This window comes from Narcine bancroftii, chromosome 5 (genome assembly GCF_036971445.1).
Source record: "Narcine bancroftii isolate sNarBan1 chromosome 5, sNarBan1.hap1, whole genome shotgun sequence".
Taxonomy (NCBI): domain Eukaryota; kingdom Metazoa; phylum Chordata; class Chondrichthyes; order Torpediniformes; family Narcinidae; genus Narcine; species Narcine bancroftii.
The window spans coordinates 141749889-141775988 of NC_091473.1; the positions used below are offsets into that span (position 1 = coordinate 141749889).

Below are 26100 nucleotides of genomic sequence, written 5' to 3' on the forward strand. Positions count from 1 at the left end.
ACTACATATTTTAAACTCTGTAGTGGAGAGCACAAGGTTCCTTGGAGTTCATTTAACTATTGACCTGTCTTGGACACTCAATATCTCCTCTCTTGTGAGGAAGGCGCAACAGTGACTGCACTTCCTGAGAAGTCTGAAGTGGGCAAGGCTACCAGCCACCATTATGTCAACCTTTTGTAGGAGTGATCTGGCCAGCTACATCAGTGTGGTTTGGTTGCTGCAGAGAAATGAATCGGAGATCAATCCACAAGACCATAAGAGTGGCAGAGAGGATCACTGGAGTCTTCCTCTTCTTCACCCCCCCCACCCCACCCCCCAACATCGATTTGACTGACCGGGATCATTGTCTGATGAGGGAATACGAGATCATTGATGACCCCTTCTAGCCAGCGTCTTTCAGCTGCTCCTGTTGGGGAGAGAGCCAACATTTCCAGGTTGAGGAACAGTTTCTACCCACAGCAGTGAGAATGCTAAATGACCAAAGGTACTGCTCACACTAACCATCTGAGACTCTCATTTGTACAAAACAATATTTATTTTTATAGCTATAATACTTGTCCTACATATGTATTATTTGTCTGTATGTGTGTAAGGTCTGGTTGTGTCTCTTCATGTTTTTGCACTGAGGACTGGAGAATACTGTTTCGTTGGGTTGTACTTTTGCAATCAGATGACAATGAACTTGACTTGAGTAATGAACCAAAGACACTGCCTGACTTTAGTTTTTGTAGGGCTGTTTATACTGTATGAATGTTTGCACCATGATGGAACTGTAAAGCAATGAATTTTGTGACTTGTTCATGACAGTAAATTCTGATTGTAATGTTAATCTGGGTACAGTTCTCTTTTAGATTGGTAAGAACGCAAAGCATATTAAAATTCCAGATGAAATAGTTGGAGAATTTTATTTCAGAATGTTGCAATTATGGGGAAAATTCAACGAGAAGGATGACCTTTATTGTGCCACGTACATTTAAATTTATTGCAACTTTGAATGAAATGCGCAGTTTGCATTTTACTGAGGCCTGATTGCTGCAGATTATGTAATACTGAAACTGTTCTGAATCCATGGTATAACAGTGAACAGATATCAATTTTCAAATTTTGTTGAATTTAGTTCACTGATGATGCAATGATATATAGATATATATATTTCTTTGGCTTGGCTTCGCGGACGAAGATTTATGGAGGGGGGTAAAAGTCCACGTCAGCTGCAGGCTCGTTTGTGGCTGACAAGTCCGATGCGGGACAGGCAGACACGGTTGCAGCGGCTGCAGGGGAAAATTGGTTGGTTGGGGTTGGGTGTTGGGTTTTTCCTCCTTTGCCTTTTGTCAGTGAGGTGGGCTCTGCGGTCTTCTTCAAAGGAGGTTGCTGCCCGCCAAACTGTGAGGCGCCAAGATGCACGGTTTGAGGCGATATCAGCCCACTGGCGGTGGTCAATGTGGCAGGCACCAAGAGATTTCTTTAGGCAGTCCTTGTACCTTTTCTTTGGTGCACCTCTGTCACGGTGGCCAGTGGAGAGCTCGCCATATAACACGATCTTGGGAAGGCGATGGTCCTCCATTCTGGAGACGTGACCCATCCAGCGCAGCTGGATCTTCAGCAGCGTGGACTCGATGCTGTCGACCTGTGCCATCTCGAGTACTTCGACGTTAGGGATGAAAGCGCTCCAATGGATGTTGAGGATGGAGCGGAGACAACGCTGGTGGAAGCGTTCTAGGAGCCGTAGGTGATGCCAGTAGAGGACCCATGATTCGGAGCCGAACAGGAGTGTGGGTATGACAACGGCTCTGTATATGCTTATCTTTGTGAGGTTTTTCAGTTGGTTGTTTTTCCAGACTCTTTTGTGTAGTCTTCCAAAGGCACTATTTGCCTTGGCGAGTCTGTTGTCTATCTCATTGTCGATCCTTGCATCTGATGAAATGGTGCAGCCGAGATAGGTAAACTGGTTGACCGTTTTGATATTAATATATATATATATATATATATATATATATATAAATAATTTGGACGGGGTGAGGGGCCATACACAGCCTTTAGTGTCTCATAAAAACCCCTGAAGTCGCCAATGTCGGCGCTAAGCTGGGTTCGTTTGGCGAGGCTAGTCCACCACTCATTTTGGATCTCCCGGAGTTTGCGCTGAAGGTGGCTGCATGCGAGACGGAAGGCTCGTTTCCTCTGGCCAGGACGGCTTTGCAAGGTGAGCCTGATGGGCAGCTCGCTTCTTTGCCAGCAGCTCCTGGATTTCCTGGTTGTTTTCGTCAAACCAGTCCTTGTTTTTCCTGGAGGAGAAGCCCAGTATCTCTTCAGTGGATTGCAGTATGGCCATTTTCAGCTGATCCCAGAGGGTTTCAGGAGACGTGTCCGTGAGGCAGTTTGCATCCTCGAGCTTTGCTTGGAGGTTTGCCTGGAAGTTTCCTCTCACCACGTTTGACTGCAAGTTTCCAACATTGAACCTCTTTCTGGGGGCTCCACTGTTCTTGAACTTTGGCTTGAAGTGAAGGTTGAGCTTGCAGCGAACCAGCCGGTGGTCAGTGTGGCATTCCACGTTGGGCATGACCCTGGTGTGAAGCACATCTCGTTTGTCTCTTCCTCGCACCAGAACGTAGTCCAGGAGGTGCCAATGTTTGGATCGGGGATGCATCCAGGTAGTCTTCAGGCTGTCTCTCTGCTGGAAAAGGGTGTTAGTAATGACAAGCCACTGTTCTGCGCAGAGTTCCAACAGGAGGCGCCCGTTGTCATTGCACTTGCCGACGCCATGCTTGCCAAGGATTCCTGGCCAGGTTTCTGAGTCTTTGCTGACGCGAGCGTTGAAGTCGCCAAGGATGACAACCTTGTCGGCTGTAGGGTTGCGTTGGATGAGGTTGCGCAGATCAGTGTAGAACTTGTCCTTTTCTGCTGGCGACAAGATCTCCATCCTCAATCGATGGTCAGAACACTTCCAATCCCTTTTCAGTGCCAACCGCTCAGTCCAAGAATCCGCCCTGCATCAGCTCCCTCAACAACCCTTGAGGCTAGAGCTGGATGAGGTCCTTACCCGGGAAGAGACATATAAGGCAATTGAACAACTGAAAAGTGGCAAAGCAGCAGGTATGGATGGAATCCCCCCCCCAGAGGTCTGGAAGGCTGGCAGCAAAGCTCTGCATACCAAACTGCATGAGTTTTTCATGCTTGGACCAAAGAAAGCTGCCTCAGGACCTTCGTGATGCCATCATCATCACCCTATACAAAACAAAGACGAGAAATCAGACTGCTCAAACTACAGGGGAATCACGCTGATCTCCATTGCAGGCAAAATTTCGCAAGGATTCTTCTTATTAGACTAATACCTAGTGACGGCGAAAATGTTCTCCCAGAATCACAGTGAGGCTTTCGCGCAAACAGAGGAACTACTGACATGGTCTTTGCCCTCAGACAGCTCCAAGAAAAGTGCAGAGAACAAAACAAAGGACTCTACATCACCTTTGTTGACCTCACCAAAGCCTTCGATACCATGAGTAGGAAAAGGCTTTGGCAAATACTAGAGTGCCTCGGATGCCCCCCAAAGTTCCTCAACATGGTTATCCAACTGCACGAAAACCAACAAGGTCGGGTCAGATACAGCAATGAGCTCTCTGAACCCTTCTCCATTAACAATGGCATGAAGCAAGGCTGTGTTCTCGCACCAACCCTCTTTTCAATCTTCTTCAGCATGATGCTGAAACAAGCCATGAAAGACCTCAACAATGAAGACGCTGCTTACATCCGGTACCGCACAGATTGCAGTCTCTTCAATCTGAGGCGCCTGCAAGCTCACACCAAGACACAAGAGCAACTTGTCCGTGAACTACTCTTTGCAGATGATGCCGCTTTAGTTGCCCATTCAGAGCCAGCTCTCCAGCGCATGACGTCCTGTTTTGCGGAAACTGCCAACCCTGGAAGTTAGCCTGAAGAAAACAAGGTCCACAATCAGCCAGCTCCCCACCATGACTACCAGCCCCCCACATCTCCATTGGGCACACAGAACTCAAAACAGTCAACCAGTTTACCTACCTCGGCTGCACCATTTCATCTGATGCAAGGATTGACAAAGAGATAGACAACAGACTCGCCAAGGCAAATAGCGTCTTTGGAAGACTACACAAAATAGTCTGGAAAAACAACCACCTGAAGAAACACACAAAGATCAGCGTGTACAGAGCCATTGTCATAACTACACTCCTGTTCGGCTCTGAATAATGGGTCCTCTACCGGCAACACCTACGGCTCCTAGAACGCTTCCACCAGCGTTGTCTCCGCTCCATCCTCAACATTAATTGGAATGACTTCATCACCAACATTGAAGTACTCGAGCTGGCAGAGTCCGCAAGCATCGAATCCATGCTGCTGAAGACCCAACTGCGCTGGGTGGGTCACGTCTCCAGAATGGAGGATCATCGCCTTCCCAAGATCGTGTTTATATGGTGAGCTCTCCACTGGCCACCGAGTCAGAGGTGCACCAACGAAGAGGTACAAGGACTGCTTAAAGAAATCTCTTGGTGCCTGCCCCATTGACCACCGCCAGTGGTCTGATCTCGCCTCCAACCATGCATCTTGGCACCTCACAGTTCGGCGGGCCGCAACATCCTTTGAAGAAGACCGCAGAGCCCACCTTACTGACAAAAGACAAAGGAGGAAAAACCCAACACCCAACCCCAACCCACCAATTTTCCCTTGCAACCACTGCAACCGTGCCTGCCTGACCCAGATTGGACTTGTCAGTCACCAACGAGCCTGCAGCAGACGTGGACATACCCCTCCATAAATCTTCGTCTGTGAAGCCAAGCCAAAGAAATAAAAGAATTGAGTTACACATTTACTCTAAACAAAATTTCAATAATTATAATATTACCATAGTTATCCACAGCAAAACATGACAGTCAACGTCATGGTGAATTTCCTCAGTACAATCACATCCTTCCTGAAGTGTTGTGATGAAAATGGCCTAAAATACTCCACCAATGTGGCTAACTACTGTTTTGTCAAGTTGTTATGTAACATCCCAACCCTTCTGTCCTGCGACACTGAATGGACAATTTAGTGGGAACTTCCTGACCACTGATCTGCAGTGTGTAGGTTTAATTATGTATCCTTTGGCCCACCATGGCCATGCTGCTCTACGCTAATCCCATTTTCTCACACAAGGACTGTATCCTTCGCTGTTTGTGTACTAAACAGTAATTTTATATAATTTCACCACCTCTGGTCGTGAGTTACAGATATCAACAACACTCTGTAAAGCCACAACTGGATCCTGAGATCACATTTAATGCTCCTTCCTCCCAATGTTTGTTGCCCCTGCCATATGAAATCAATTTGACATTCTACCCTACCTATACCTCTCATAATTTTGTCTACTCCTGTCAGGTCACCCCTCTGCTTTTTTTTGCTGCAGGAAAACAAGCTCAGGCTCTCCATAATTAAAAACCTCCAATCCAGTCAACGTCATGATGAATTTCCTCAGTACAATCACATCCTTCCTGAAGTGCTGTGATGAAAATGGCCTAAAATACTCCACCAGTGTGGCTTAACTACTGTTTTGTAAAGTTGTTATGTAACATCCCAACCCTTCTGTCCTATGCCCCAATCCATGAAGGCAAGCCTTCATCCTTCTATCAACTTGTGTCATCACTTTCAGGGATCTAGAGTCTTGAGCCCCTTTTACACTTGCATCCCACTGAATTGTTCATTCAGTATCGCAGAATAGGAATGGGGGTTTGGCTTTTCACACTTGACCACTACTAACTGGGACACTTTCACACTTGCAAGGAACCATCCCCAGGGTTAGTACTCTTCTACCTTCTACCAGTGACATCATGACACATCAAGCACTGGTGGCCCTGCCCTAAATCCTGATCAATGCACATTTAATCTTATATTTGAACAAAATTAAGTTTTATGTACAGCCATTTGACCCCTGTTGTTGATGTGCCAACCTATATAATCTTTTATAAGGGACCATGGGAAAGTGCTAGCAATAAATAGCAATAGCGGGCAAATTTTAAACAGCGTGGGAAAGTTGGTACTGCTATAGTACACAATTTATCAGCGTGGGCAAAAGCTACCAACTTTCCTCATGCTGTATAAATAGTGTGCTATAGCGCTACGAACTTCCCCACACTGTTTAAAAATTGTCCTTTATTGCTATTTAGACTTTCCCACGGCAAAGTTTAAATCTTCATTTAATCTTCCTTCGCGTTCCTGCACTCACACAAAAACTTGGGTCATTTCAATCCCACAATGCAATTACCTTGATTGCAAAGCTGGTGTCTGCAAAGACCAAGGATTGTATTAGGGGTCGAGGCTGTCAATCCCTGACGTGAGATGACATCATTTGATACCGACCATTGTTGAGCTGATTTTACTTTCACACTAGACACTTTAAAGGCTGATTGGCTGTTAATTCCTGGGATCATTTGCAAGTGTGAAAAGGACTTTGGACAGATCAAGTTTCTCTTGTACATCCACATTCTTTAGTGCCCTACCATTTATGTATCTGAACCTTATTTTACTTAAAAAAAAGCATCACACCAGTCAGGATTGCATCACATCTGCCAATCCTCTGCCCATCTTTCCATCTGATCTACTTCGTACTGTAGTTTCAAACAACATTCTCCCTATGCACAATACCATCAACTTTTTATGGCCTCCTTGCTGATCATATCTTCTACATTTGCATTCACACTTCTAATGAATGGTTTTGTTTAGAGTAGAAAATCTTCATTGCAAACAAAATTAAAAGCTAAATTATATTTGAAGTGCAATTCCAGTTCAGGTGCTTCAGAATATTACTGTATATACTTGTGCAATAGTCAACCCATGTAAAAGTAGATCCTTTTTTGACCCCAAAATTGTGCATTTTCTATATATCCCATGTGAAAGTCGAGAACCCCCCCCCCCCATCCCATTTTTGGCCCCAACCACCCACCTATTGGAGTTCCTGATGCCCTGACTGTGAACCCTCGCCTTGACCACTCAGCCATCCGAGCTCATCATTGTCTGTGATGGGAGCAAGTGGAAGCCATATACGAATTGTGGAAAAAATGCACAACTTCCGTAACTATATACCTATCTGCCACATTGAGGTCTGTAGGTTTTCTGGCAGAATCTGTGGGTCTAAAATGTGACTTATTAGCCACTTGCACCCACTTTAAGTTTGTGGTTTCCAATTTATCCTTAACTCCAGTAAACTCAGAGAGATGTACTTTATTCTTGCATCAATTATTCATCCTTTGAAACCATGTGGCATGTGGAAGGTAGCCTGTTGAGTGGTTTATATTGTATGTTTCTGACATTACAGCATCAAAATACCAAATTTTATTTATTGATTGATTTGTTTGCATTTTGTATAACTTTTAGCTGTCTGTGTATACCTGAACCCCTTAAAACCATTAATGTGATATGGGTCCATCATGTTTTTATACAGTGATTTCACCTCCTTTAGTATTCATGTTATACATCAGAAGTAAATTTATCATTCTGTTCTTTTACAAGATCAATTTATTGTCAAGGTAATAAAAGTGTCATATTACATGAAATTTCTTTTTGCCTCCTGCAAGGCAGAAGTATTCACCACTGGCAGGAATTGCCTAAGTGCCTCTTACAGACTTACAGAAAGAGAGAGAAGCAAAAGAGAGTCCCTCCCCCCCACACCGAGTCACCTAGTGTCCATAAATTCACCTCCAATGCTTCTGCAGCTCCCGCAGCCACACAGAGTCCAGTCCAGTCCATAGTAATTCGAGTAGCTGTCATCATATCATAGTAGCATTTTTATAAAATAATGTTAAATTCTACAATAAATTGGCAATATTTTACAAATTGCTTATGGGGGCAAAATCCAGTCTTTTGTTGAAAAAGTTCTTATCTCTTGACCTGTGTGAACAATATAATTCTCTGTATTTTCAAGTGGTTTTGGTGCTCGTCTTCTTACAAAGATTAGATGGTGCAAAAGCACTTTCAATGAAAGATATTAAACCTGAAAAATTTTACATCCTATTTTGGAGCCTTTTTCCATCCCATATCCTAAATTGCTTGGAGGCTCCAGATACTGCAGGCGATGGAACCTGGAGCAAAAAGCAGTGTTGGAGGAACTCTGAGGGTCCAGCATTATCTATAGGGAAGGAAAGAAATGTAACCATTTAGGTCTCTAAATATTAGAGACGAGACCTGTCGTGTTCAAAACCTAATTTTCATGGCATATAATGGCATTTTAGGCTTGATGTAGGGACCACTTTAAAAATTTTGCAGACTTTTCCACTCTGTCCTCGAATCCTTTTGGTTCGGTTTATTGTTACATTATGCCTGGTACAGTGAGAATGGTTCTTACACAGTCATTTTAACATTTGAATGGCTGTATGGAGTAGAACTGACAAAAGACAAAGGAGGAAACACCCAACCCCAACCAACCAATTTTCCCTTGCAACCGCTGCAACCGTGTCTGCCTGTCCCGCATCGGACTTGTCAGCCACAAACGAGCCTGCAGCTGACGTGGACATTTACCCCCTCCATAAATCTTCGTCCGCGAAGCCAAGCCAAAGAAAAGAAGAAAAAAAGAGAGTTACAATGAAACAAAAGATCAAGTAGTACAAAGCAAAGGCAGCGTGAGCAAACGGTTGTGGGGTTCATTCAGTGATCTGATTGCAACAGGGATAAAACTTTCTTTAATCTGATTGGTGTGCAGTTTCACACCTTTGATCCTGCTTCCCAATTGGTGGAGGAAGAAAAGACTGTCCAGGGGTGATGGGTCCTTCAGTATGTTGGCTATCTTTCCCAAGCAATTGGGGAGGGAAGCCTTTATGTTCTGAGCAGCACACCACCTTCTCTAAGACTTGAGCAGAACAGCTCTCAAACCACACTGCAAGTACGTTGTCGATGGTGCACCTGTAAATGTTGCTGAGGGACATGCTGACCTTCCTTAGTCCTTCCAAGAAAGTAGAAGTGCTGGTGCATTTACTTGACCATCCTGTTATAGTTGTGGGTCCAAGTCAGGTCATTGTAAAAGTTTACTACTAAAGCATTTGATGCTATCCACACTTCCACTTCAGTGTCATTAAAATGGACAGTGACAGTGGTTTGGACTCTTTCCACACCCCCCCCCCCCCAACCAAGTTGGTGATCATCTTAATCTTATTGACATTGAGGCTGTGTTTATTATCTTGGTACCAATTTGAATTTCAATCTCTTTCCAATATTCTGTCTCATTATTTGCTATCCTTCCTTTGGCTGTGGTGTTGTCAGCGAATTTGAAGGTGGAGTTGGAACTGTATTTGATTGCAGCATTGTAAGTACAGAGGAGGTAATGAAGGGACTGAGCACACATCCTTGAGAAGTGCCAGTAGTGAACTATTATTGTGAAAGAGAAGTTGATTGTGATCTGTTAGACAGGAAATTAAGGATTTAGTTTCAGAGGTGGGGAGTTGAGGCCTTGATCCTGGTTTGTTGGATGAATTTACTGTGGACTGGTATTGGAGTGCTCTTGGTGTCTAGGTGTTCCAAGGCTGAGTGGTAGGCCAGGAAGATGCTCTTTGCTTCAATAGGCAAATTGAAGTGGATCAAAGCTGGCTGGGTGTCGAGAGTTGATGTGGAGCCATGACCAGCCTCCCAAAGCACTTTGTGATGGTGGATGAACTGATTGAAGATCAAGAGTATTTTTAAAAAATCTATTTCTGTCCATATCCAATGTCAGTTTGCAAATGGGAAATGGTCAAGTGACAAAGGACTTGAAAGTTTCCTTTTAAATGATACCACGAAAATATGCATAGACTGTCGGCAGTCCAGTTCCAGATTCTTAATAAACTTTGTGTTGGCAGTAGACCAAGGGGGCTGAGCTGAATGAACTGGACAATATTGTTACTGTTCTACTTTTATATTTTTCGTCTGTAGGCTGCTGGCCAAGTACATCTTGGGGTCGAGGTTATATGTTAATTCCAAGTATCTGAGGTATTTCCGATTGATGTAATGTACATAATGAGGAAAATAATTTGAGAATTTAGTTGATATGGAGCTCTCCCCTCCATCTCTCATAGAACACTACAGCAGTGTACAGGCTATTGGGCCCTCGATGTTGGGCCTACCCATAAATTCCTTTTTTAAAAAAAGTACTAAACCCACCCTACCCCATAACCCTCTATTTTTCTTTCATCCATGTCTAATAAAATCCATGGAGTCAATCAGTACAGAAGCAACCCTTCAGAATACATAGACTACGGTGACCATTTACATCCATTGATTTTTTGTAAATTACTAATTTTAAAGGGAACTTTTATTGATTCAAGCATAATACAGTTAAAATATTGTCTAGTAGAAATAAATATGGAAATGTTTAATGTTTGGTTTTACTGTGATTGTGTCCTTTGGTAAACTTTATCATTCTTGTGCACCAGATGAATGGAAATCCCAATGTAAAAGCATTGTAAACTATACATTATTACTCTCTATCGTGTCATTTGACAAATCCTCAAAATAACCCTTTAATGATCGGTAATGTTGAATAGGATCACTTGCTTCTACTGATGTGACTGGGTTTTTCAGCTATTAAAATATTATTGAGGCCTGCAGCAGTTTTATTCATTTCTAAAGATATTCTGAAGCAGTCAGCAGGACTCAGTTTTGCTTGAAAGTTTGCAGTGATAGCAAGGCTGGTGAATGACCTTGCTGTGCCACTGCAAGTTAATAAGTAATACTGACAATCTTTTTTTTTGTTGCTGCTATTGGTTCTAACCTACATTAAGAATGTTCAGATTAAATTTTCTTCCTCCCTCCCATTTGCTACATTTCTTAAGCCGGGAGGTGAGTGAGTCAGTTGTGAACTTTAGTTGCATGTTAGTCAAAAAAGGAGTGGCCAACAAATAACTATTTGTGTGGTTTCATAATTGATTGATTTGGCTTGTTCTCTCTATGGTCACATGAATTTCCTCCCACATCCAAAGATGATCTACCTTGTCAAATAGCCTGCACTGTGTCAGTGAGTAATAAAAATTGGGGTGGGTATTTGATGAAAACATGGGGAAAATAAATTTTAAAAATGGGATAAATGTAGGATGCATCTAAATTAATGCTGAGGACTGTTCTAGGAGAACAGTCTGTTTCCATGGTGTGTCTCTCTGACTTCACGGATTTATGACACTTGTTTTGGTCTTTGACAGTATTTTCCATATCAGCTTTCTGTTCGTGGTAATGGGAACTGCTGTGTCCAGTTAAAATGTAATGTTTGTGTGTTTGAATCTATATCTACCTCAGCAAAAAAAGTGGGATTTTGGGTTTCATTAATCAAAATTAGAACCACTTTAACAATAACCAGATAAATAAATAAATAGAGAACAAATAAATAAATAAATAAATACAACTGGTGCATGTAAATGCAAAGCTGAGGGCAAAAGTTAGAAGTTATCTTGAACCTTAAACAGGGGACAAAGAATTATTGAAGACCCTTTCTATCCAGCATGCAATATCTTTGACCCACAACCATCAAGAGGGAGGTACAGGAATCAAAATCAGGACAGCCAAACTGGCAATCCCCCAGGCTGTGAGATTGATGAACAGAATCCTGTAATGATTAAATCATCCAAAAATATTTATATATTTATTTTACATGGTATATGTGGTGTGTATTTTGTGTGCGCATGTGTGTGTGTGTGGCCTAAGGTCCAGATAAACTCTGATTTATCTGTTTGAATATATGCAGTGAGATGATAATGAACTTGAATACTGAGAACATTATCATCTCCCACTTCTGCAATCCTTATGCTATGAAGGTGACGGAGGTGGATGTGGTCAATGTGAAGTCCACAATGGAAATACACTTGCAGGGATATGTGGATTGCTGTCCATCGATTCAGCAGGGACTCAATGATCTTGTCCACTCAGATATACCAATGGAATAAAGATCTAACTGAAATTATAGAACTTTTAAAAATGTTTATGTTCATTAGTTTGCATTTGTCTAGATTGAATTGGAGTACTGTGATGTGGTTTATTTGGAATATAGAGCAATAAACATCAGAATAAATCAGTGGGTGGAACTTCTATTGCAGCCAAAGAAACAAAGTCATTTAATTTTGAAAAACTTAAATTCTAATTGAGCTACAGGATTAATTCAGTCTTTCATAAGCTATAACCAAGGACTGTTGTATATCTGCTCCACTTAATGATTTGTGGTGGAGAATAGAGTAGTGAGAATTGTGCAATTGTATATTGCTCAGGACTTTGCTTATAATCACTGAGGGCTCAGAAAAATATAAAGGAATTTGGTTGAATTCCTCACAGATAAATCATGGACCTTTGATAGATAGCAATTTTGGGTATTGTTATGAGCCCGAAGGACTCCAAAACCCAGCAGCAAAGATGTTCACCACGACAAATGGTTACTTAAACAAAAGTTGTTCTTAATTATCTTAAAACATGAAAACAGAATCAAGCTTTAACTTATCACTATTAACTTAACTAACCCAACTTAACCCCCTTCTAATTCTAAACACATGTATATGTTATGTGTTTGTAAATTTGAGAAAAGTTCTTTGGTTCACAGTTCAATCTCACTTCACATTCTTCCAAGTTCACATGAGTTGTAGGCAATTCTTACACTGTGCACAGAATTTAACATGTATAAAGTTCACCAGGCTATGGTGCTCGAAAGGTCAATGTTTACCGCTCAGGAAAGTTCTTGAAGGTTTGCAGAGAGAGAGAGAGAGAGAGAGAGAGAGAGATGTGTAGTTCCAGGATTTCTACAGCTGAGGTACCACCTTTAGTCACCTCAATGTCTTGCTGATGAAACTTGCCCTATCAGGGTTCTCCAGATGATAACCTCTTTCTTTCAGGCTATCACAGAGTTCCTTTCTGTTCCCTTATTCCAAGGGAAACATCAGACAGATAGCACTTCCAGCCTTCTGCCACTCTAGAGCTTCTATTTCAGTTCCAACAAGCTTCTCCTGGTTTGCTTCAGCCGTGTGCCTCTCTCTCCATCTCTGAGATTCCAACTGCCAGCCACGTGTCCTTCTCTCTCTCTCACTTGCAAAACCCCCTCCTTCTCCAGCAAACAATAGGAGTTAGTCTTCTACTCCCATCTGTTGTTTTAGGTAAACAAACTTCTCAATGATCTTTGAGTGAGCACTTTGCAGAGAGGTCAAAAACCTTGCAAAAATGTCCATCACAGACAACCTGACTCTTCCAAGACAATAGCCTATTCATTTCATGACATCATTTCAATAAGTACCTACTTGTTGAAATGTGCATAGCATTCTCCTTAGTTTCTGTAAAGTCACTGAATATGAATTCTTCAGTATTTTAAATAAGATCTGTTTTAAAGTGTGTGTATGTATGTAACCTTCTCCAATTTTACCAATTTATCTCCCAAAATCATCTCCAAATATTCCATCACAGTATCTATTTGGAATTCCAGATCATAGACTATCTTTTTTCAGATACAATTGAAGTCATCAGCAGTTGTGCTGATCATAGATTTGAATCCCATTTTCTAATGCCACTGCTTGAAAATCACATCCATGATAAAATCAGTCCTTGATATGGCAGTATTAGTAATGAAAAATATTAGTATTGATGAAGGGTGTCACAGTTAACACAACAGTTAAGATAATGCTGTTATAGCACCAATGTTCGGGGTCTTTGTTCGAATCTTGTGCTGTCTATAAGAAGTTTGTACGTTCTCCCCATTACTGATTGGGTTTCCTCCAGGTGCTCCAGTTTCCTCTCATCATTCAAAACATATCTGGGGGGGGTTTGGGTTAATTGGGTGTCATGGGCTTGTGGGCAGAAAGGACCTGTTAACATACTGTATGTCTAAATTTGAAAAGCATTACAGATTATCCTTCTTGACCTTTTTTTCGCATAATTTGACAGCCCACCCTCCCAACTTGTCAACTTAGTGATTTTGCTGTGGGTCTTGCTGCAACAGAATTAACCGAACACTGTGTGGGAGTGTTACCAATGTGATCTCTGCATTGCTGTAAGAAAATAGTAATTGTGAGGAAGCTATGCATTGAATGAGCAACTTACAGTACAAATGACATATTAAGTTGGCTGTAATTTACTATCGGAAGATTGGTGTGTTCTTTTAAATTCTTTTGCGGTATTATGTGTCATAATTGTGATTTCATGCAAGTCGCCCTCACATTGCGCCAATTTTATACTGTATTTGTTTCTGTGTTGGGAGAATGTAGCCCCCTGCTGGTTGACAAAGTTTTGTTTAAGTTTATTTGTTACAAAATGTGTACAGTGAGAAGGGTTCTTCTTCATACAGCTGATTGCAATGAAAAGGAGGATCAATCAGCATGAAGCAAAGGCATCATGGTAGATAATAGCACTGTTGTAGAGTTCATTCAGGAGCCAGGTGGCTGTGAGGGAGAAGCTGTCTTTGAGCCTGTTGGTAGGTGCAAAGGGAGAAGGGAAATGAGTGTGATAAATATCTCTTTGGATTGTTTATTGTCATGTGTAGAGAGATGCAGTGAAAAGCTTTGTTTTCCATGCTATACAGGCAAGTCAATTCATAGTGAAATAATAACAAATAAACAACAGTTAAGGGAGTAGTGTTACAATACATTAAGTAGTACAGGGTATAGAGCAAAGTGCAGAAAAGAGCTGTGCAAGAGCATCGTCTTTTGCTAGTGAGAAGCCCATTAAAGAATCTGAAGCCTGCAGAAAAGAAACAGTCCTTGAATCTAGAGGTTTTTCTTTCAAGAACATGCATCTTCTGCCTGCCAGAAGAGAGGGAGAATAAGGTATAAGTGTGGTGGAATGGGTGCTTTAATATGTTAGTGAAACACTAAAAGTCTGCAGAAGCAGTGATTGGAGTAAAAATATAGAAATGCTGGAGGATCTCAGCAGATCTTGCAGCTTCCAGAGGAGGTAAAAATATATTACTGCCATTTCAGGCAGGTGTGGAAAAAGCAGGCAGGCAGTCAGTCTGAATAAATGTACCTTTGTTACGTGAACTGTTCAACTAGCTGAGTTTTTCCAGCATTGTGTTTTTACTTCAACCCCAGTCTCACCAGATGTTCATGTTTTACTTTTGGTTCTTTTCACATTCTTTTCATTGATATTGATATTTCAAAATCTGAAAGCATGGTTAGATTCACTAACGTTCAGGTTTGAAGCTGTCAGCAATGTAGAAACTAACATTTTTCATGTTTTTCTTTTAGGATCAATTTGACAACATAGAGAAACACACACAATGGGGAATTGACTTCTTGGAAAAATATACCAAGTTTGTAAAAGAGAGACTTGACATTGAGCAAAGTTATGCAAAACAATTAAGGTAAGGTGATAAGCTTACACAACTATTTATTTTGTCAGAACTATGCTGTTGTAGACATTTCAGAAACAATTGAGAGAGTGCCAGGACTGGCAGCTCAGCATTCCAGGGCTTAGATTGTTTACAAGTGATGGAGAGGGATGTAGAAGATGTGAGTATGTTGAGGGTGGATGCATACTGGTCAGGGTGAATGTTACAACTGTACTTGGAATATCTCGAAGAGCTCATTCAGCAAAGTGACACAGAGAAAACTCACAAATGCAATAGGCGCATTCACTATGATGGGATTAAACTGTAACTCTTAGAACCATAGAACACTACAGCACACATTCAGGCCCCTTCAGCCCTTCTAGTCTGTACCAAACCTTTTTTTCCCTAGTTCCATTGACCTGCATCCAGTCCATAGCCCTCCATACCTCTCCCATCTATGTACCTGTCCAAATTTTTCTTAAATGTTAAAATTTACATGATAGAGGAATTAGGGGATATGGGGAGAAGGCAGGTAGGTGGAGTTAGGTCATAAATTAGATCAGCCATGATTGTATTGAATGGCGGAGCAGGCTCGATGGGCCATTTTTGGCCTACTCCTGTTCCTACTTCCTATGTTCCTAAATTGAGCCTGCATACACCACCTTAGCTGGCAGCTCGTTCCACACTCCCACCACTTTGGATGTGAAGAAAGATGTTCCCCCTAAATTTTTCACCTTTCGCTCTTAACCCATGTCCCCTGGTTTGTATCTCACCTACCCTCAGTGGAAAAAGCCTTTCTAAATTTATCTATCCCCCTCATAAATTTACATCCCTCTATCAAATTGCTCCTCATTCTTCAACGCTCCCAGGAATAAAGTCCTAACCTGTTTAACCTTTCCCTGTAACTTACCTCCTGAAGTCTGAGCAGCATCCTAGTAAATCTTCTCTGCACTCTTTCTATCTTCAGGTTTATTGTCAGAGTACATACATTATTGATATCTTTCCTGTAGTTAGATGATCAAAACTGCACAAGATACTCCACATTTGGCCTCACCAATGTCTTTTACAACTTTACTATAACATCCCAACTCCTATATGAAGGCCAAATGCCAAAAACCTGTTTTTACAACCCTATCCACCTGTGCCACCACTTTCAGAGAATTATGTATCTGTAGTCCCAGGTCCCTCTGTTCTACTGCACTCCTCAGCGCCCAACCACTCACCATATATATATCCTTTCTTGGTTTTTCCTTTCAAAATACAACACACTTGTCTGCATTAAATTCCATCTGCCATTTTTCATCCCATTTTTCTAGCTGGTTCAAATCCCTCTGCAAGCTTTGAAATCTTAGCTGTCAACAATGATTCCAATCCTAGTGCCATCTGAAAATTTGCTGATCCAATTTACCACATTATCATCCAGATCATTGATATAAGTGCAAACAACAATGGACCCAGCATCTATCCCAGAGGCACCCCACTGGTTACAGGCCTCCAATCTGAGATGCAATCATCCACCTCTACTCTCTGGCTTCTCCCATCCAGCCATTGTTGAATCCAATTCACTACTACACCATGAATACCTAGAATCTGAACCTTCCTGACTAACCTCCCATGTGAGACTTTGTCAAAGGTCCATATAGCCACATCCATAATCTTTCCTTCATCAACTTTCCTGGTTACCTCTTTGAAAAACTACAAGTTTGGTTTAACACAACCTAGCATGCACAAAGCTATGTTGATATCCCTAATCAGTTTCTGGCTATCCAAATAATTGTATCCCTGATCTCTTAGAACACATTCCAATAAGTTACCTACAACTAATGTCAAGCTCACTGGCCTATAATTTCTCGAGTTTCATTTGGAGCCTTTTTTAAACAACAGAAAAATGTGAGCTACCCTCCAATCCTCTGGCATCGCACCTAAGTAGATTTTAAATATTTCTGCCAGGGCCCTTGCAATTTATACACTAGCCTCCCCCAGGTCTGAGGAAATATCTTGTCAGGCTCTGGGGATTTATCCACCCTTATTTGGTTAAAGACAACAAGCACTTCCTCCTCTTTTATCTGTATAGGTTCCATGATCACACTGCTTGTTTTCCCTTCTTCCCACGACTGCCTGTTTCTTGGGTGAATACTGATAAGGGGGGGGGGGTGATAAACATTTAAGATCTCCTCCATCTCTTTATACTCCATACAAAGCCAACCACTCTGATCTTCAAGGGAACCAATTTTGTCCTTTTCTATCCTTTATCTCTTAATATACCTTAGAAACTCTTAGGATTTTCCTTCACATTGTCTGCCAAAGCAACCTTATGGTTTTTTTTTTTGCCTTCCAGATGTTTCTTCCATTTTTTTAATACACCTCAAGTACCTTATTTGCTTCATGTTGCCTATACTTGCTATACACCTCTCTTCTTCCGAAAGAGATCTAAAATAAAGGTTCCCTATGCCTGCCAACCTTGCCGTTAATCCTGACAGGAACATACAAACTCTGTACTCTCAAAATTTCACCTTTGGAGGTCCTCCACTTACCTCACACATCCTTGCCAGAAAACAATTTAACCCATTCCAAACATTCTGGATCCTTTCTCATTTCCTCCAATTTATAATCTTAACCCAAACCCCAGACCTATCCTCCTCCATAATTAACTTGAAACTAACGGCATTATAATCACTGGATTCAAAATCAGAATCAGGATTTATTGTCATGAACAAGTCATGAAATTCAGTGTTCCCCTACACATACTTCTGTCACCTGCCCTGTCTTGTTCTCTAAAAGGAGATCCAATATTACATTCTCTCTAGTTGGTACCTCTATATATTGATTTAGAAAACTTTTCCTGAACACATTTGATAACTCCAAGCCATCCAATCCTTTTACATATGAGAGTCCAAGTCAATATTTGGAAAATTAAAATTCCCTACTATCTGATCCTTATGTTTTCTGCAGATGTTTGCTATCTCTCAACAGATATGCTTCTCCATTTCTCGTTGACTATAATGCAACCCTATGAGTGTAGATATACGTTTCCCATTCCTCAGCTCCACCCATATAACCTCAGTAGTTGAGCCCTCTGGTCTGTCCTGCCTATTAGATACAGGTGTGATATTTTCCCTGATGAATAATGCCACTCTGTCCCTTTTCATCCCCCCATTCTATTGCATCTAAAGCAACAGAAGCCTGAAACATTGTTGCCAGTCCTACCCCTCCTGCAACCAAGTTTTGCTGATGGCCACAGTGTCATAATTCTAAGTGCCAATTCATGCTCTCTCATCTGCTTTTCCTTCAATACTCATTGCATTGAAATAGATGCATTTTAGAAAGTTTCAAATGGTACAATTTTCACATAATCTTTTCCCTCCTCCACTCATCTATCTGCTTTGATACTCTGGTTCCCATCTCCCTGCAAATCTAGTTTAAACCCACCATAGCAGCACCAGCAAACCTTCCCTCAAGGATATTAGTCCCCTTCTAGTTCAGATGTAAATCATCCCTTTGGAACAGGTCCCACCCCCCTGGAAGAGAGTCCAAAACTCCAGAAACCTGAAGCCCTCCCTGTTGCACATTGTCTTTAGCCACGTGTTAAGCTGCATTTTTCTCCTATTTCTAACCTCATTAGCACATAGCATAGGTAGCAATCCTGAGATCACAACCCTAGAGGTCCTGTCCTTCAACATAGCACCTAAATCCCTGATGTCTCCTTGAAGAGACCTGATCACCATGGCTTCTCCCTGGTAGGTCAACCCCCTCAACAGAACTTGTTATTGAGGGGAACAGCCTCAGGGTGCCCTGTGTTTCCTGCCTGTTCCCTTTCTCTCCTGACTGACAGCTATCTACCCTCCTCATGCCTCCTAGGTGTGATAGTGTCCCTGAAATTCCTATCTATCACCCCCTCTGCCTCCTGAATGATCAGGAGTTCATCCAATTACAGTTCCAATTTCTTAGTTTGGCTTGTCAGGAGCTGCAGCTGGAAGTACTTTTCACAGAATGAAGTCGTTAGGGATACTGCAAGAGGAGCATTCCACTGCCATTCCCTCTGCTATGACTAGAATAACAAAATCTATGATTTCTAAAACCTGTCCTTGTGCCTACCTGCTGAATCCTTTTTGTTCCTTGAAATGGGTGCCCTTTTCTTACTTCAATTCCCATTATCCCTTGCCTAACCCTGTTGAGCCAAGAGGATGAAATTAAGTATTTGGGGATTAAGGTTGATAATGATTTAAATAATCTGTATATATTGAATTATTTACCTTAAAAAAAAAACTAAAGAAGATATGAATTGGTGTAATAATTTACCCATAACATTAGTAAATAGAGTTCATTGTGTAAAGATGAATATTTTTCACAGGGTTCAATATCTTTATCAATCAGTTCCTTTTTTTGATTCCCCCAAATTTTTTTAAGGATTTATATTTGAGCATTAGGAAGTTTTTATGGAAATGAAAGGTGGCTAGAGTTTCTTTGGAAAAATTAACTTGGAAGTTTGAAATGGGAGGCTTGCAACTTCCACATTTTAAGAATTATAAGGTAGCGCTACTGAAATGAAACACGTCTACACTGCACGAGGGTGAACCAGTAACTGAACCTGAATGTTTTGCATTGCTTTAAGGGATGACCCACTTTCTGTCTGGGGCACACTGGTCTAAGGGAGTGACGTCAGCATATTGTGGAGTCACTACCTGCTCAGCGACCCACAACCAGGAAGTGACAACATCTGGGCAATGCGTGTCGCCAAATGCAGGCTTCTCCTGAGAAGGGAAGAGTGGCCTGTGCCATCTTGTCTCAACTGTCTGGGGCGGAGATTCGGCCCATCTAATCGCACAGTCGCTCAGCCCACTATGCCAACCCCTGCCTCCCCCACCCCAGAATTACTGTCAACTTTTGATCAGTATTGTCTTTAGGGTGGCGGCCTCTGAGTCTCACCTGGGGATCTGGGGCAGGCTGGCCTGAGTCCAAGTGCACTGCCTTGAGGCTGTCATTGGTAAACATGTCCCGCCACCTGCCAATGTCCAGGGTGAAAACAACACTGTCGTGCTGCAACACCTTGAATGGGCCTTTGTAGGGACATTGCAGAGGTGTTATTTGCTGTCGTCTGCGAACGAAACTAAGTTGGTGGACTGCAGATTCACAAGGACATGGGAGGGTGGAGAGCCGTGTTGGGAAGGTGGTGGAGATTTCGGCTTACCCATTTGTTCCTTCAAGCACTGGAGGATGTCTAAGGCACTGGGTTGTAGGCTAGGAGGGTTGAAGTGAATGTCCTCTGAGATGGTAAGTGGGAAGCCATACACTATCTCAGCAGACAATGCTGGCAGGTCTTCTTTTGATGCTGTGCAAATTTCCAACTGCACCCATGGGAGTTCATCCATCCAATTTGGGCCTTGTAGTTGGGCTTTCAGGGCTAATTTCAGACAGCGGTGAAAATGTTCAACAAGTCCATTTGCCTGAGGATGGTAGGCTGTGTAGTGTAACTGGCTGCCACAGAACTTGGCTAGGTTGTACCAGAGTGAGGGCATGAACTGGGCCCCTCGGTCCAAGGTGATGTGGGCCGGGACACCAAAGCATGCAACCTACGTGGACAAGAAAGCTCTGGTGCAAGTTTCTGTGTCTCATGTGGGCAGGGGTATCACTTCCGGCCAACGGGTAAAATGGCCGATTATTGGGAATAATTACCAAATACCTTGGCTCACGGGGACAGGCTAACGATTTCCATGTGCACATGGTCAAATCGGCATTTGCGCTGGGTTGAAACTCTGGAGAGGGACCTTTGGCAGTCCAAGTAAGTCTTAGCTCATAGAGTTACGTCGTGGCGCAGGCTGTGCCACACAAACCTGGTCAGCCTGCTGTCTGACGTGGACCTTATGGAAGGATGTAATTTGGTCGAACATGAAGCGTCACCAGGTCATGGGTAGGATGGGTCTGGGAAAGTACCTGTGGTCATGTCACACAGTAAAGTCTTGTTCCCCCGTGAAGGACAGAAATCATTAACCTTCAGGCTGGTGATGGCGGTCCATTAGGCCTGAATATCCGCATCCTCTGCTTGGACTTTGGCCAGTTGAGCAACATAGAGTCCTTCTGAGATGGTAGCGATGGCTAGTCTGGATAGTGCGTTGGCCACAATGTTGAACTTGCCTGTGACATGGCGAATGTCCGTGGTGTACTCCAAAATGTAGGAGAGGCGTCATTGTTGCGTCACCGACCTTGCTGAGTGCATGAGTGAATGGTTTGTGGTCTGTAGGTTACAAAATCCCTTCCTTCTAACATGTACTGGAAATGTTGTATTGTAAAGTACAGGGCCAACAGCTCACAGTTGAACACGCTGTATTTGAGTTCTAGTGTCTGGAGATGCTTGCTAAAGAAGGCCAGGGGGTGCCACTGTTCATCAACCCACTGCTCAAGCACTGCACTGAACTCTGTCCGATGCGTCTGTTGTAAGGGCCAGGGGGGAGGAAGAATCAGGATGAGACAAAGATGTGGCCTCCGCTAGTACCGCTTTAGTTGCTGGAATGCTTCAACGGTTTTGTGTGTCTACTGGAGCGCCTTGTCGCCGAGTTTGATGAGGTCGAATAGGGGTTACATGAAGGTGGCTGCTCTTGGGAGGAAGCGCCTGTAGGCCTTTGATCATGCTTGGCATGGGGAATCGCTGGATGGCTTCTACCAGAAGTTCACCATGAATCCAAACTCCTGCAACTTGTTGAAAAGGGAAGTCAAGTCCACTCTGTGTGTGCTGGCATCGGGGCTGGCGATGAGAATGTCATCCAGTTAGATGAGGATGAAATCGAGGTCCCTGCCAACCACATCCATGAGACACTGAAATGTCTGGGCTGCGTTCTTTAGTCCAAAAGGCATTCAAAGGAACTCAAAGGCCGAAAGGTGTAATAATGGCCGTTTACAGGAGATTGTTAGGATGCACTGGAATCTGATAGTACCCATTGATGGGTAACTTTCTGGGACTGTGACATCATTGAGTCATCTGTAGTCGTCACACGGACGCCAGCCATTGGAGTTCTTCTGGACCATGTACAGCAGGGATGCCCATGGGCTGTTTGAATGGCGGATGATGCCCAACTCCTCCATGGCAGCAAACTCAGTCTTGGCTTGGAGGAGTTTGTCCTGTGGGAGGTGCCGTGCCCATGCGTACGCTGGTAATCTCAATGTGGTGCTCCACGCATGTGCTAGTTTGGTGTCATAGAAATTGGGCGCCAACAGTGGCCAGTAAAAGGGCATATTTGTTGTGGTCCAGAGTGTGGACACCCAACGGTAAAAAGGAACGTTGCTGTAGCATGAGGGGATATGATTGGAATGTGGAAACGTTGACCAAGTGGCATCTAGTCATGTCTACCAGGAATTCGTGTGCCAGGAGGAAATTGACTCTGAATAGGGCTTGCCAACAGATGCAATTGTACATTTCCAATGGAAAACAGTTCCTGCAGCATGGATTGTGACCAGACAGGTGCCAAAACTTGGAATGGAGGAGCCGTTGGCTGCCTGTAGGGGAAGGGTCTTGGGATTGTGTTTGAGCTTGAAGTATGTTGGTGGGATGAGGCTTATCTCTGCACCGTGTCAACTAGGAAATCCCTCCTTGTCCACTAGTCCCTTAGGTAGAGTAGGCCTTTGTGTGCCAACTGCTGAGGCTGCTATTGACAGCCAGCCTGTTCGTTTCCCATTGCCGCACTTGACTTGGCATTGGGGTACGAGCATGGAGAGATGCACCACTGGGTGTTGCAGCCCCATCTACCGTGGTAGAAACAGTATTCGCTCCATTTATCTGAGCACTCATTATGTTGCAGTTGGGCCGCGGTTACTGCTGGTGGACCTGGTGTGGGAGTTGAGCCGGAGGCACTGGTGTAGGTCATTTGAACACGTATTGAGCTCTGCTGCAGGGTTTGAAAAGTCTGTCCGCTTCCTTGGCTACCAGGCGTGGGTCGCTGAAATCCATGTCTGATATTGCTGAGGAAATATGCATTGGTAGCTTGGAGAGGAACAGGACCTCGAACAAGAAACAGTTTCTGTGCCCATCCACTGAAGCCACCATTTCGTGCATGAGCTCTGAGGGGCTTCTATCGCCCAGTCCTTGCATATTCAGGATGTGGACGGCACATTCGTGCCGTCTGAGTTCCAGGGAGTCAAGAAAGAAACGCTGGAATTGTCCATAGGAGGATTTTCCATTAAGGAGCTTACTTTGACTGTGGTAGCGACATCCAGGGCGCTGACAACGTGCCAGTTGTAACCAGTTCCTTGGCTGATTGGCCCAGAAGGGCAGCAAATGCATGCCTACAGTATTGGTCACAGCTGTTGTGTCTGCAGCAGTATCCTGCATTTTGTCGCGTTCAAGGTGGGTTCCAAAGACGTTGGAACAATCAGGGTCACCGCTGTTGTGCCTGCTCCCAGCAACACTATTGAAATGAAGCACGTTTTCACAGCACGAAGGTGAACTAGGAACTGAACTTTATTTGAATCTTTCGCGCAGCTTTAAGTGGGCAATCCACTTCCTGCATGGTGCACACTGGTCTAAGATAGTGATGTCAACGCGTTGCAAAGTCACTGCCTGCCCAGCGACGCACAACCAGGAAGTGGCGACATCTCCTGGGCAACGTGTGTGGCCAAATGTGAGCTTCTCCTGGGAAGGGAAGGGGGGCCCATGCCATCTTCTCAACCGATTTGGCTTGCCTAACCGTGCAGTCACTTGGCCCGCTAAAGCAGCTCATTTGAAATTTATTAATGTGATTTTTGATGTAGATAAAACCCCATTTTGGGTTAAAATAGAATTGAGTAAAATAGGAGAAAGTAATATACAGGATTTTATTTACAAGTGGAATTCAAAATTGTTAGTAGGCAGTAGAGACATGCCTGTTTTGAAACATTTGATTGAATTATGGAATAAAATAGATTATGAAATATGTGGTAATGATGCAAGTTCTCGAAAAATGCCTTTACATCAAAATAGACTTCTTTTTCTATGGATAATCAATTTTTGAAGATATGGAATAGAATGGGTATTAAGAAAATAGAAGATTGTTTTGAAGCTCGTAGATTTATTACATTTGAACAAACGAAGAATAAATTTAATGTCCCAAATAATATCTTTTTTGTTATTATCAAGTTAAGGCTTTCTTGGTTGATAAATTAGGTCCTAGTTTGATATTACCTAGACAGAATGAATTAGAATTATTGATTTCTAATGGCACTCTTTCTAAATGGAATAGATATTCACCACGACAAGTAGTTACTTAAACAAAAGTTGTTTTTAATTATCTTTAAACATGAAAACAGAATTTAATTTTAACTTATCATTATTAACTAACCCAACTTAACCCACTTCTAATTCTAAACGCACATGATTGTAATGTGTGTTGTCTTGGGTAAACTTATACCTCTCATTTTGTTCGTTTTAGATTGGTCACAGTGTTTGAGCTCCCGAAAGAAAATAGACACACACACTGAGAGCAGTTCAGTTTATACAAATGTTTATTACAAATTCAAAAGCTGATTTCACACTACAATATGCAAGCCTTTCCCAACCATACTTATCAATGCTTGGACTGGTCCCAACTGCCAAAGCGAGGCAACGACTGCACACTTGTAGTAGGTTGTCAGGGCGCTGGTAGCAGCTTCTCCACCTCCCCTGACCGGGACGTTGCTCGGATTCTGGCTGTTCTTCCTTCTTGACAAGGGGTGTTCCCACCCCTCGGAGAATCTAAACTTCAGCAGCAGGACCACAGGCTTATATACCCCAAAAACAATTAATCATGCGCCTACTCCTTCTAACATTTGTCAGTCAAAATCAAAACTGAACATACTATTCTACAATTTAGAAGATTAATTATTATGGAACCAGGATGTTATGATTTCCTGGTTTATTTCGTAGATACAAAGACTTATTAAAACTTCTCGAGCAAGACAGGTTGTGACCAATTCGTCAATTTCAGAGTGTTGCATTTGACAACTGCTTTCTCTGGGCCTCACAGTGGAATTCCATTTCAAAGTGTATCTTCAGATAAATCCCCATGGCTGAGTTTAATTACATCTGCTAGTTCTGAAAGTAAGGTGACCTGAGTGTGGACCCAGTGTCGTCAGTTCCACAAAAGCAAAAAGCATCTGGCCACATGGTTTTAATCCTCCATTAAAGTGTGTAAGTTCAAAAAAGTTATTTGGTTCACAGTCCAATCTTACTTCTCATTCTTCCAAGTTCACTGGTTGCAGGAAATTCTTATACTGTGCACAGAATTTAACATGTATAAAGTTCACCAGGCTTTGGTGCTCAGAAGGTAAATGGTTACCGCTCAGGAAGGTTCTTGTAGGTTTGCAGATAGAGATGTGTAATTTCAGGATTTCCACAACTGAGGTCCCACCATTAGTCACCTTAATGTCTTGCTGATGAAACTTGTCCCAGCAGGGTTCTCCAGATGATAACCTCTTTCTTTTAGGCTATGACAGAGTTCCTTTCTGTTCCCTTATTCCAAGAGAAACATCAGACAGATAGCACTTCCAGCCATCCTCCACTCTGGAGCTTCAGTTTCAGTTCCAACAAACTTCTCCTGGCTTGTTGCAACTTTCCGTGTCAGACACAGTCAAAGACTTCCTTGTCTCTCTCTCTCGGAGGTTCAAAACTGCCAGCAGCATGTCCTCTCTCTCATTTGTAAAACCCCTGACCTTCTCCAGCAAACAATAGGAGTTAGTTTTCTGCTCCATCTGTTGTTTTAGGTAAAAAATAACCTCTCAATGACCTCTGAGTGAGCACTTTGCAGAGAGATCAAAAGCCTTGCAAAAAGGTCCAAAACAGACAACCTCGCTCTGGTTGTTTTTCCAAGACAATAGTCCATTCATTTCATGACATCATTTCAATT

General features: G+C 42.7%; 1 protein-coding gene across 3 annotated transcripts in view; it reads left to right on the plus strand.

Moving 5' to 3' along the window:
- fnbp1l (formin binding protein 1-like) overlaps positions 1 to 26100 on the plus strand; it is a 259561-nt gene that overhangs the window by 94120 nt on the left and 139341 nt on the right. For all 3 annotated transcript variants that reach the window (XM_069939287.1, XM_069939286.1, XM_069939288.1), the window contains exon 2: positions 15171 to 15286. In XM_069939287.1, the coding sequence (XP_069795388.1) occupies positions 15171 to 15286 (116 nt within the window). The remainder of the gene's footprint in view (positions 1 to 15170; positions 15287 to 26100) is intronic.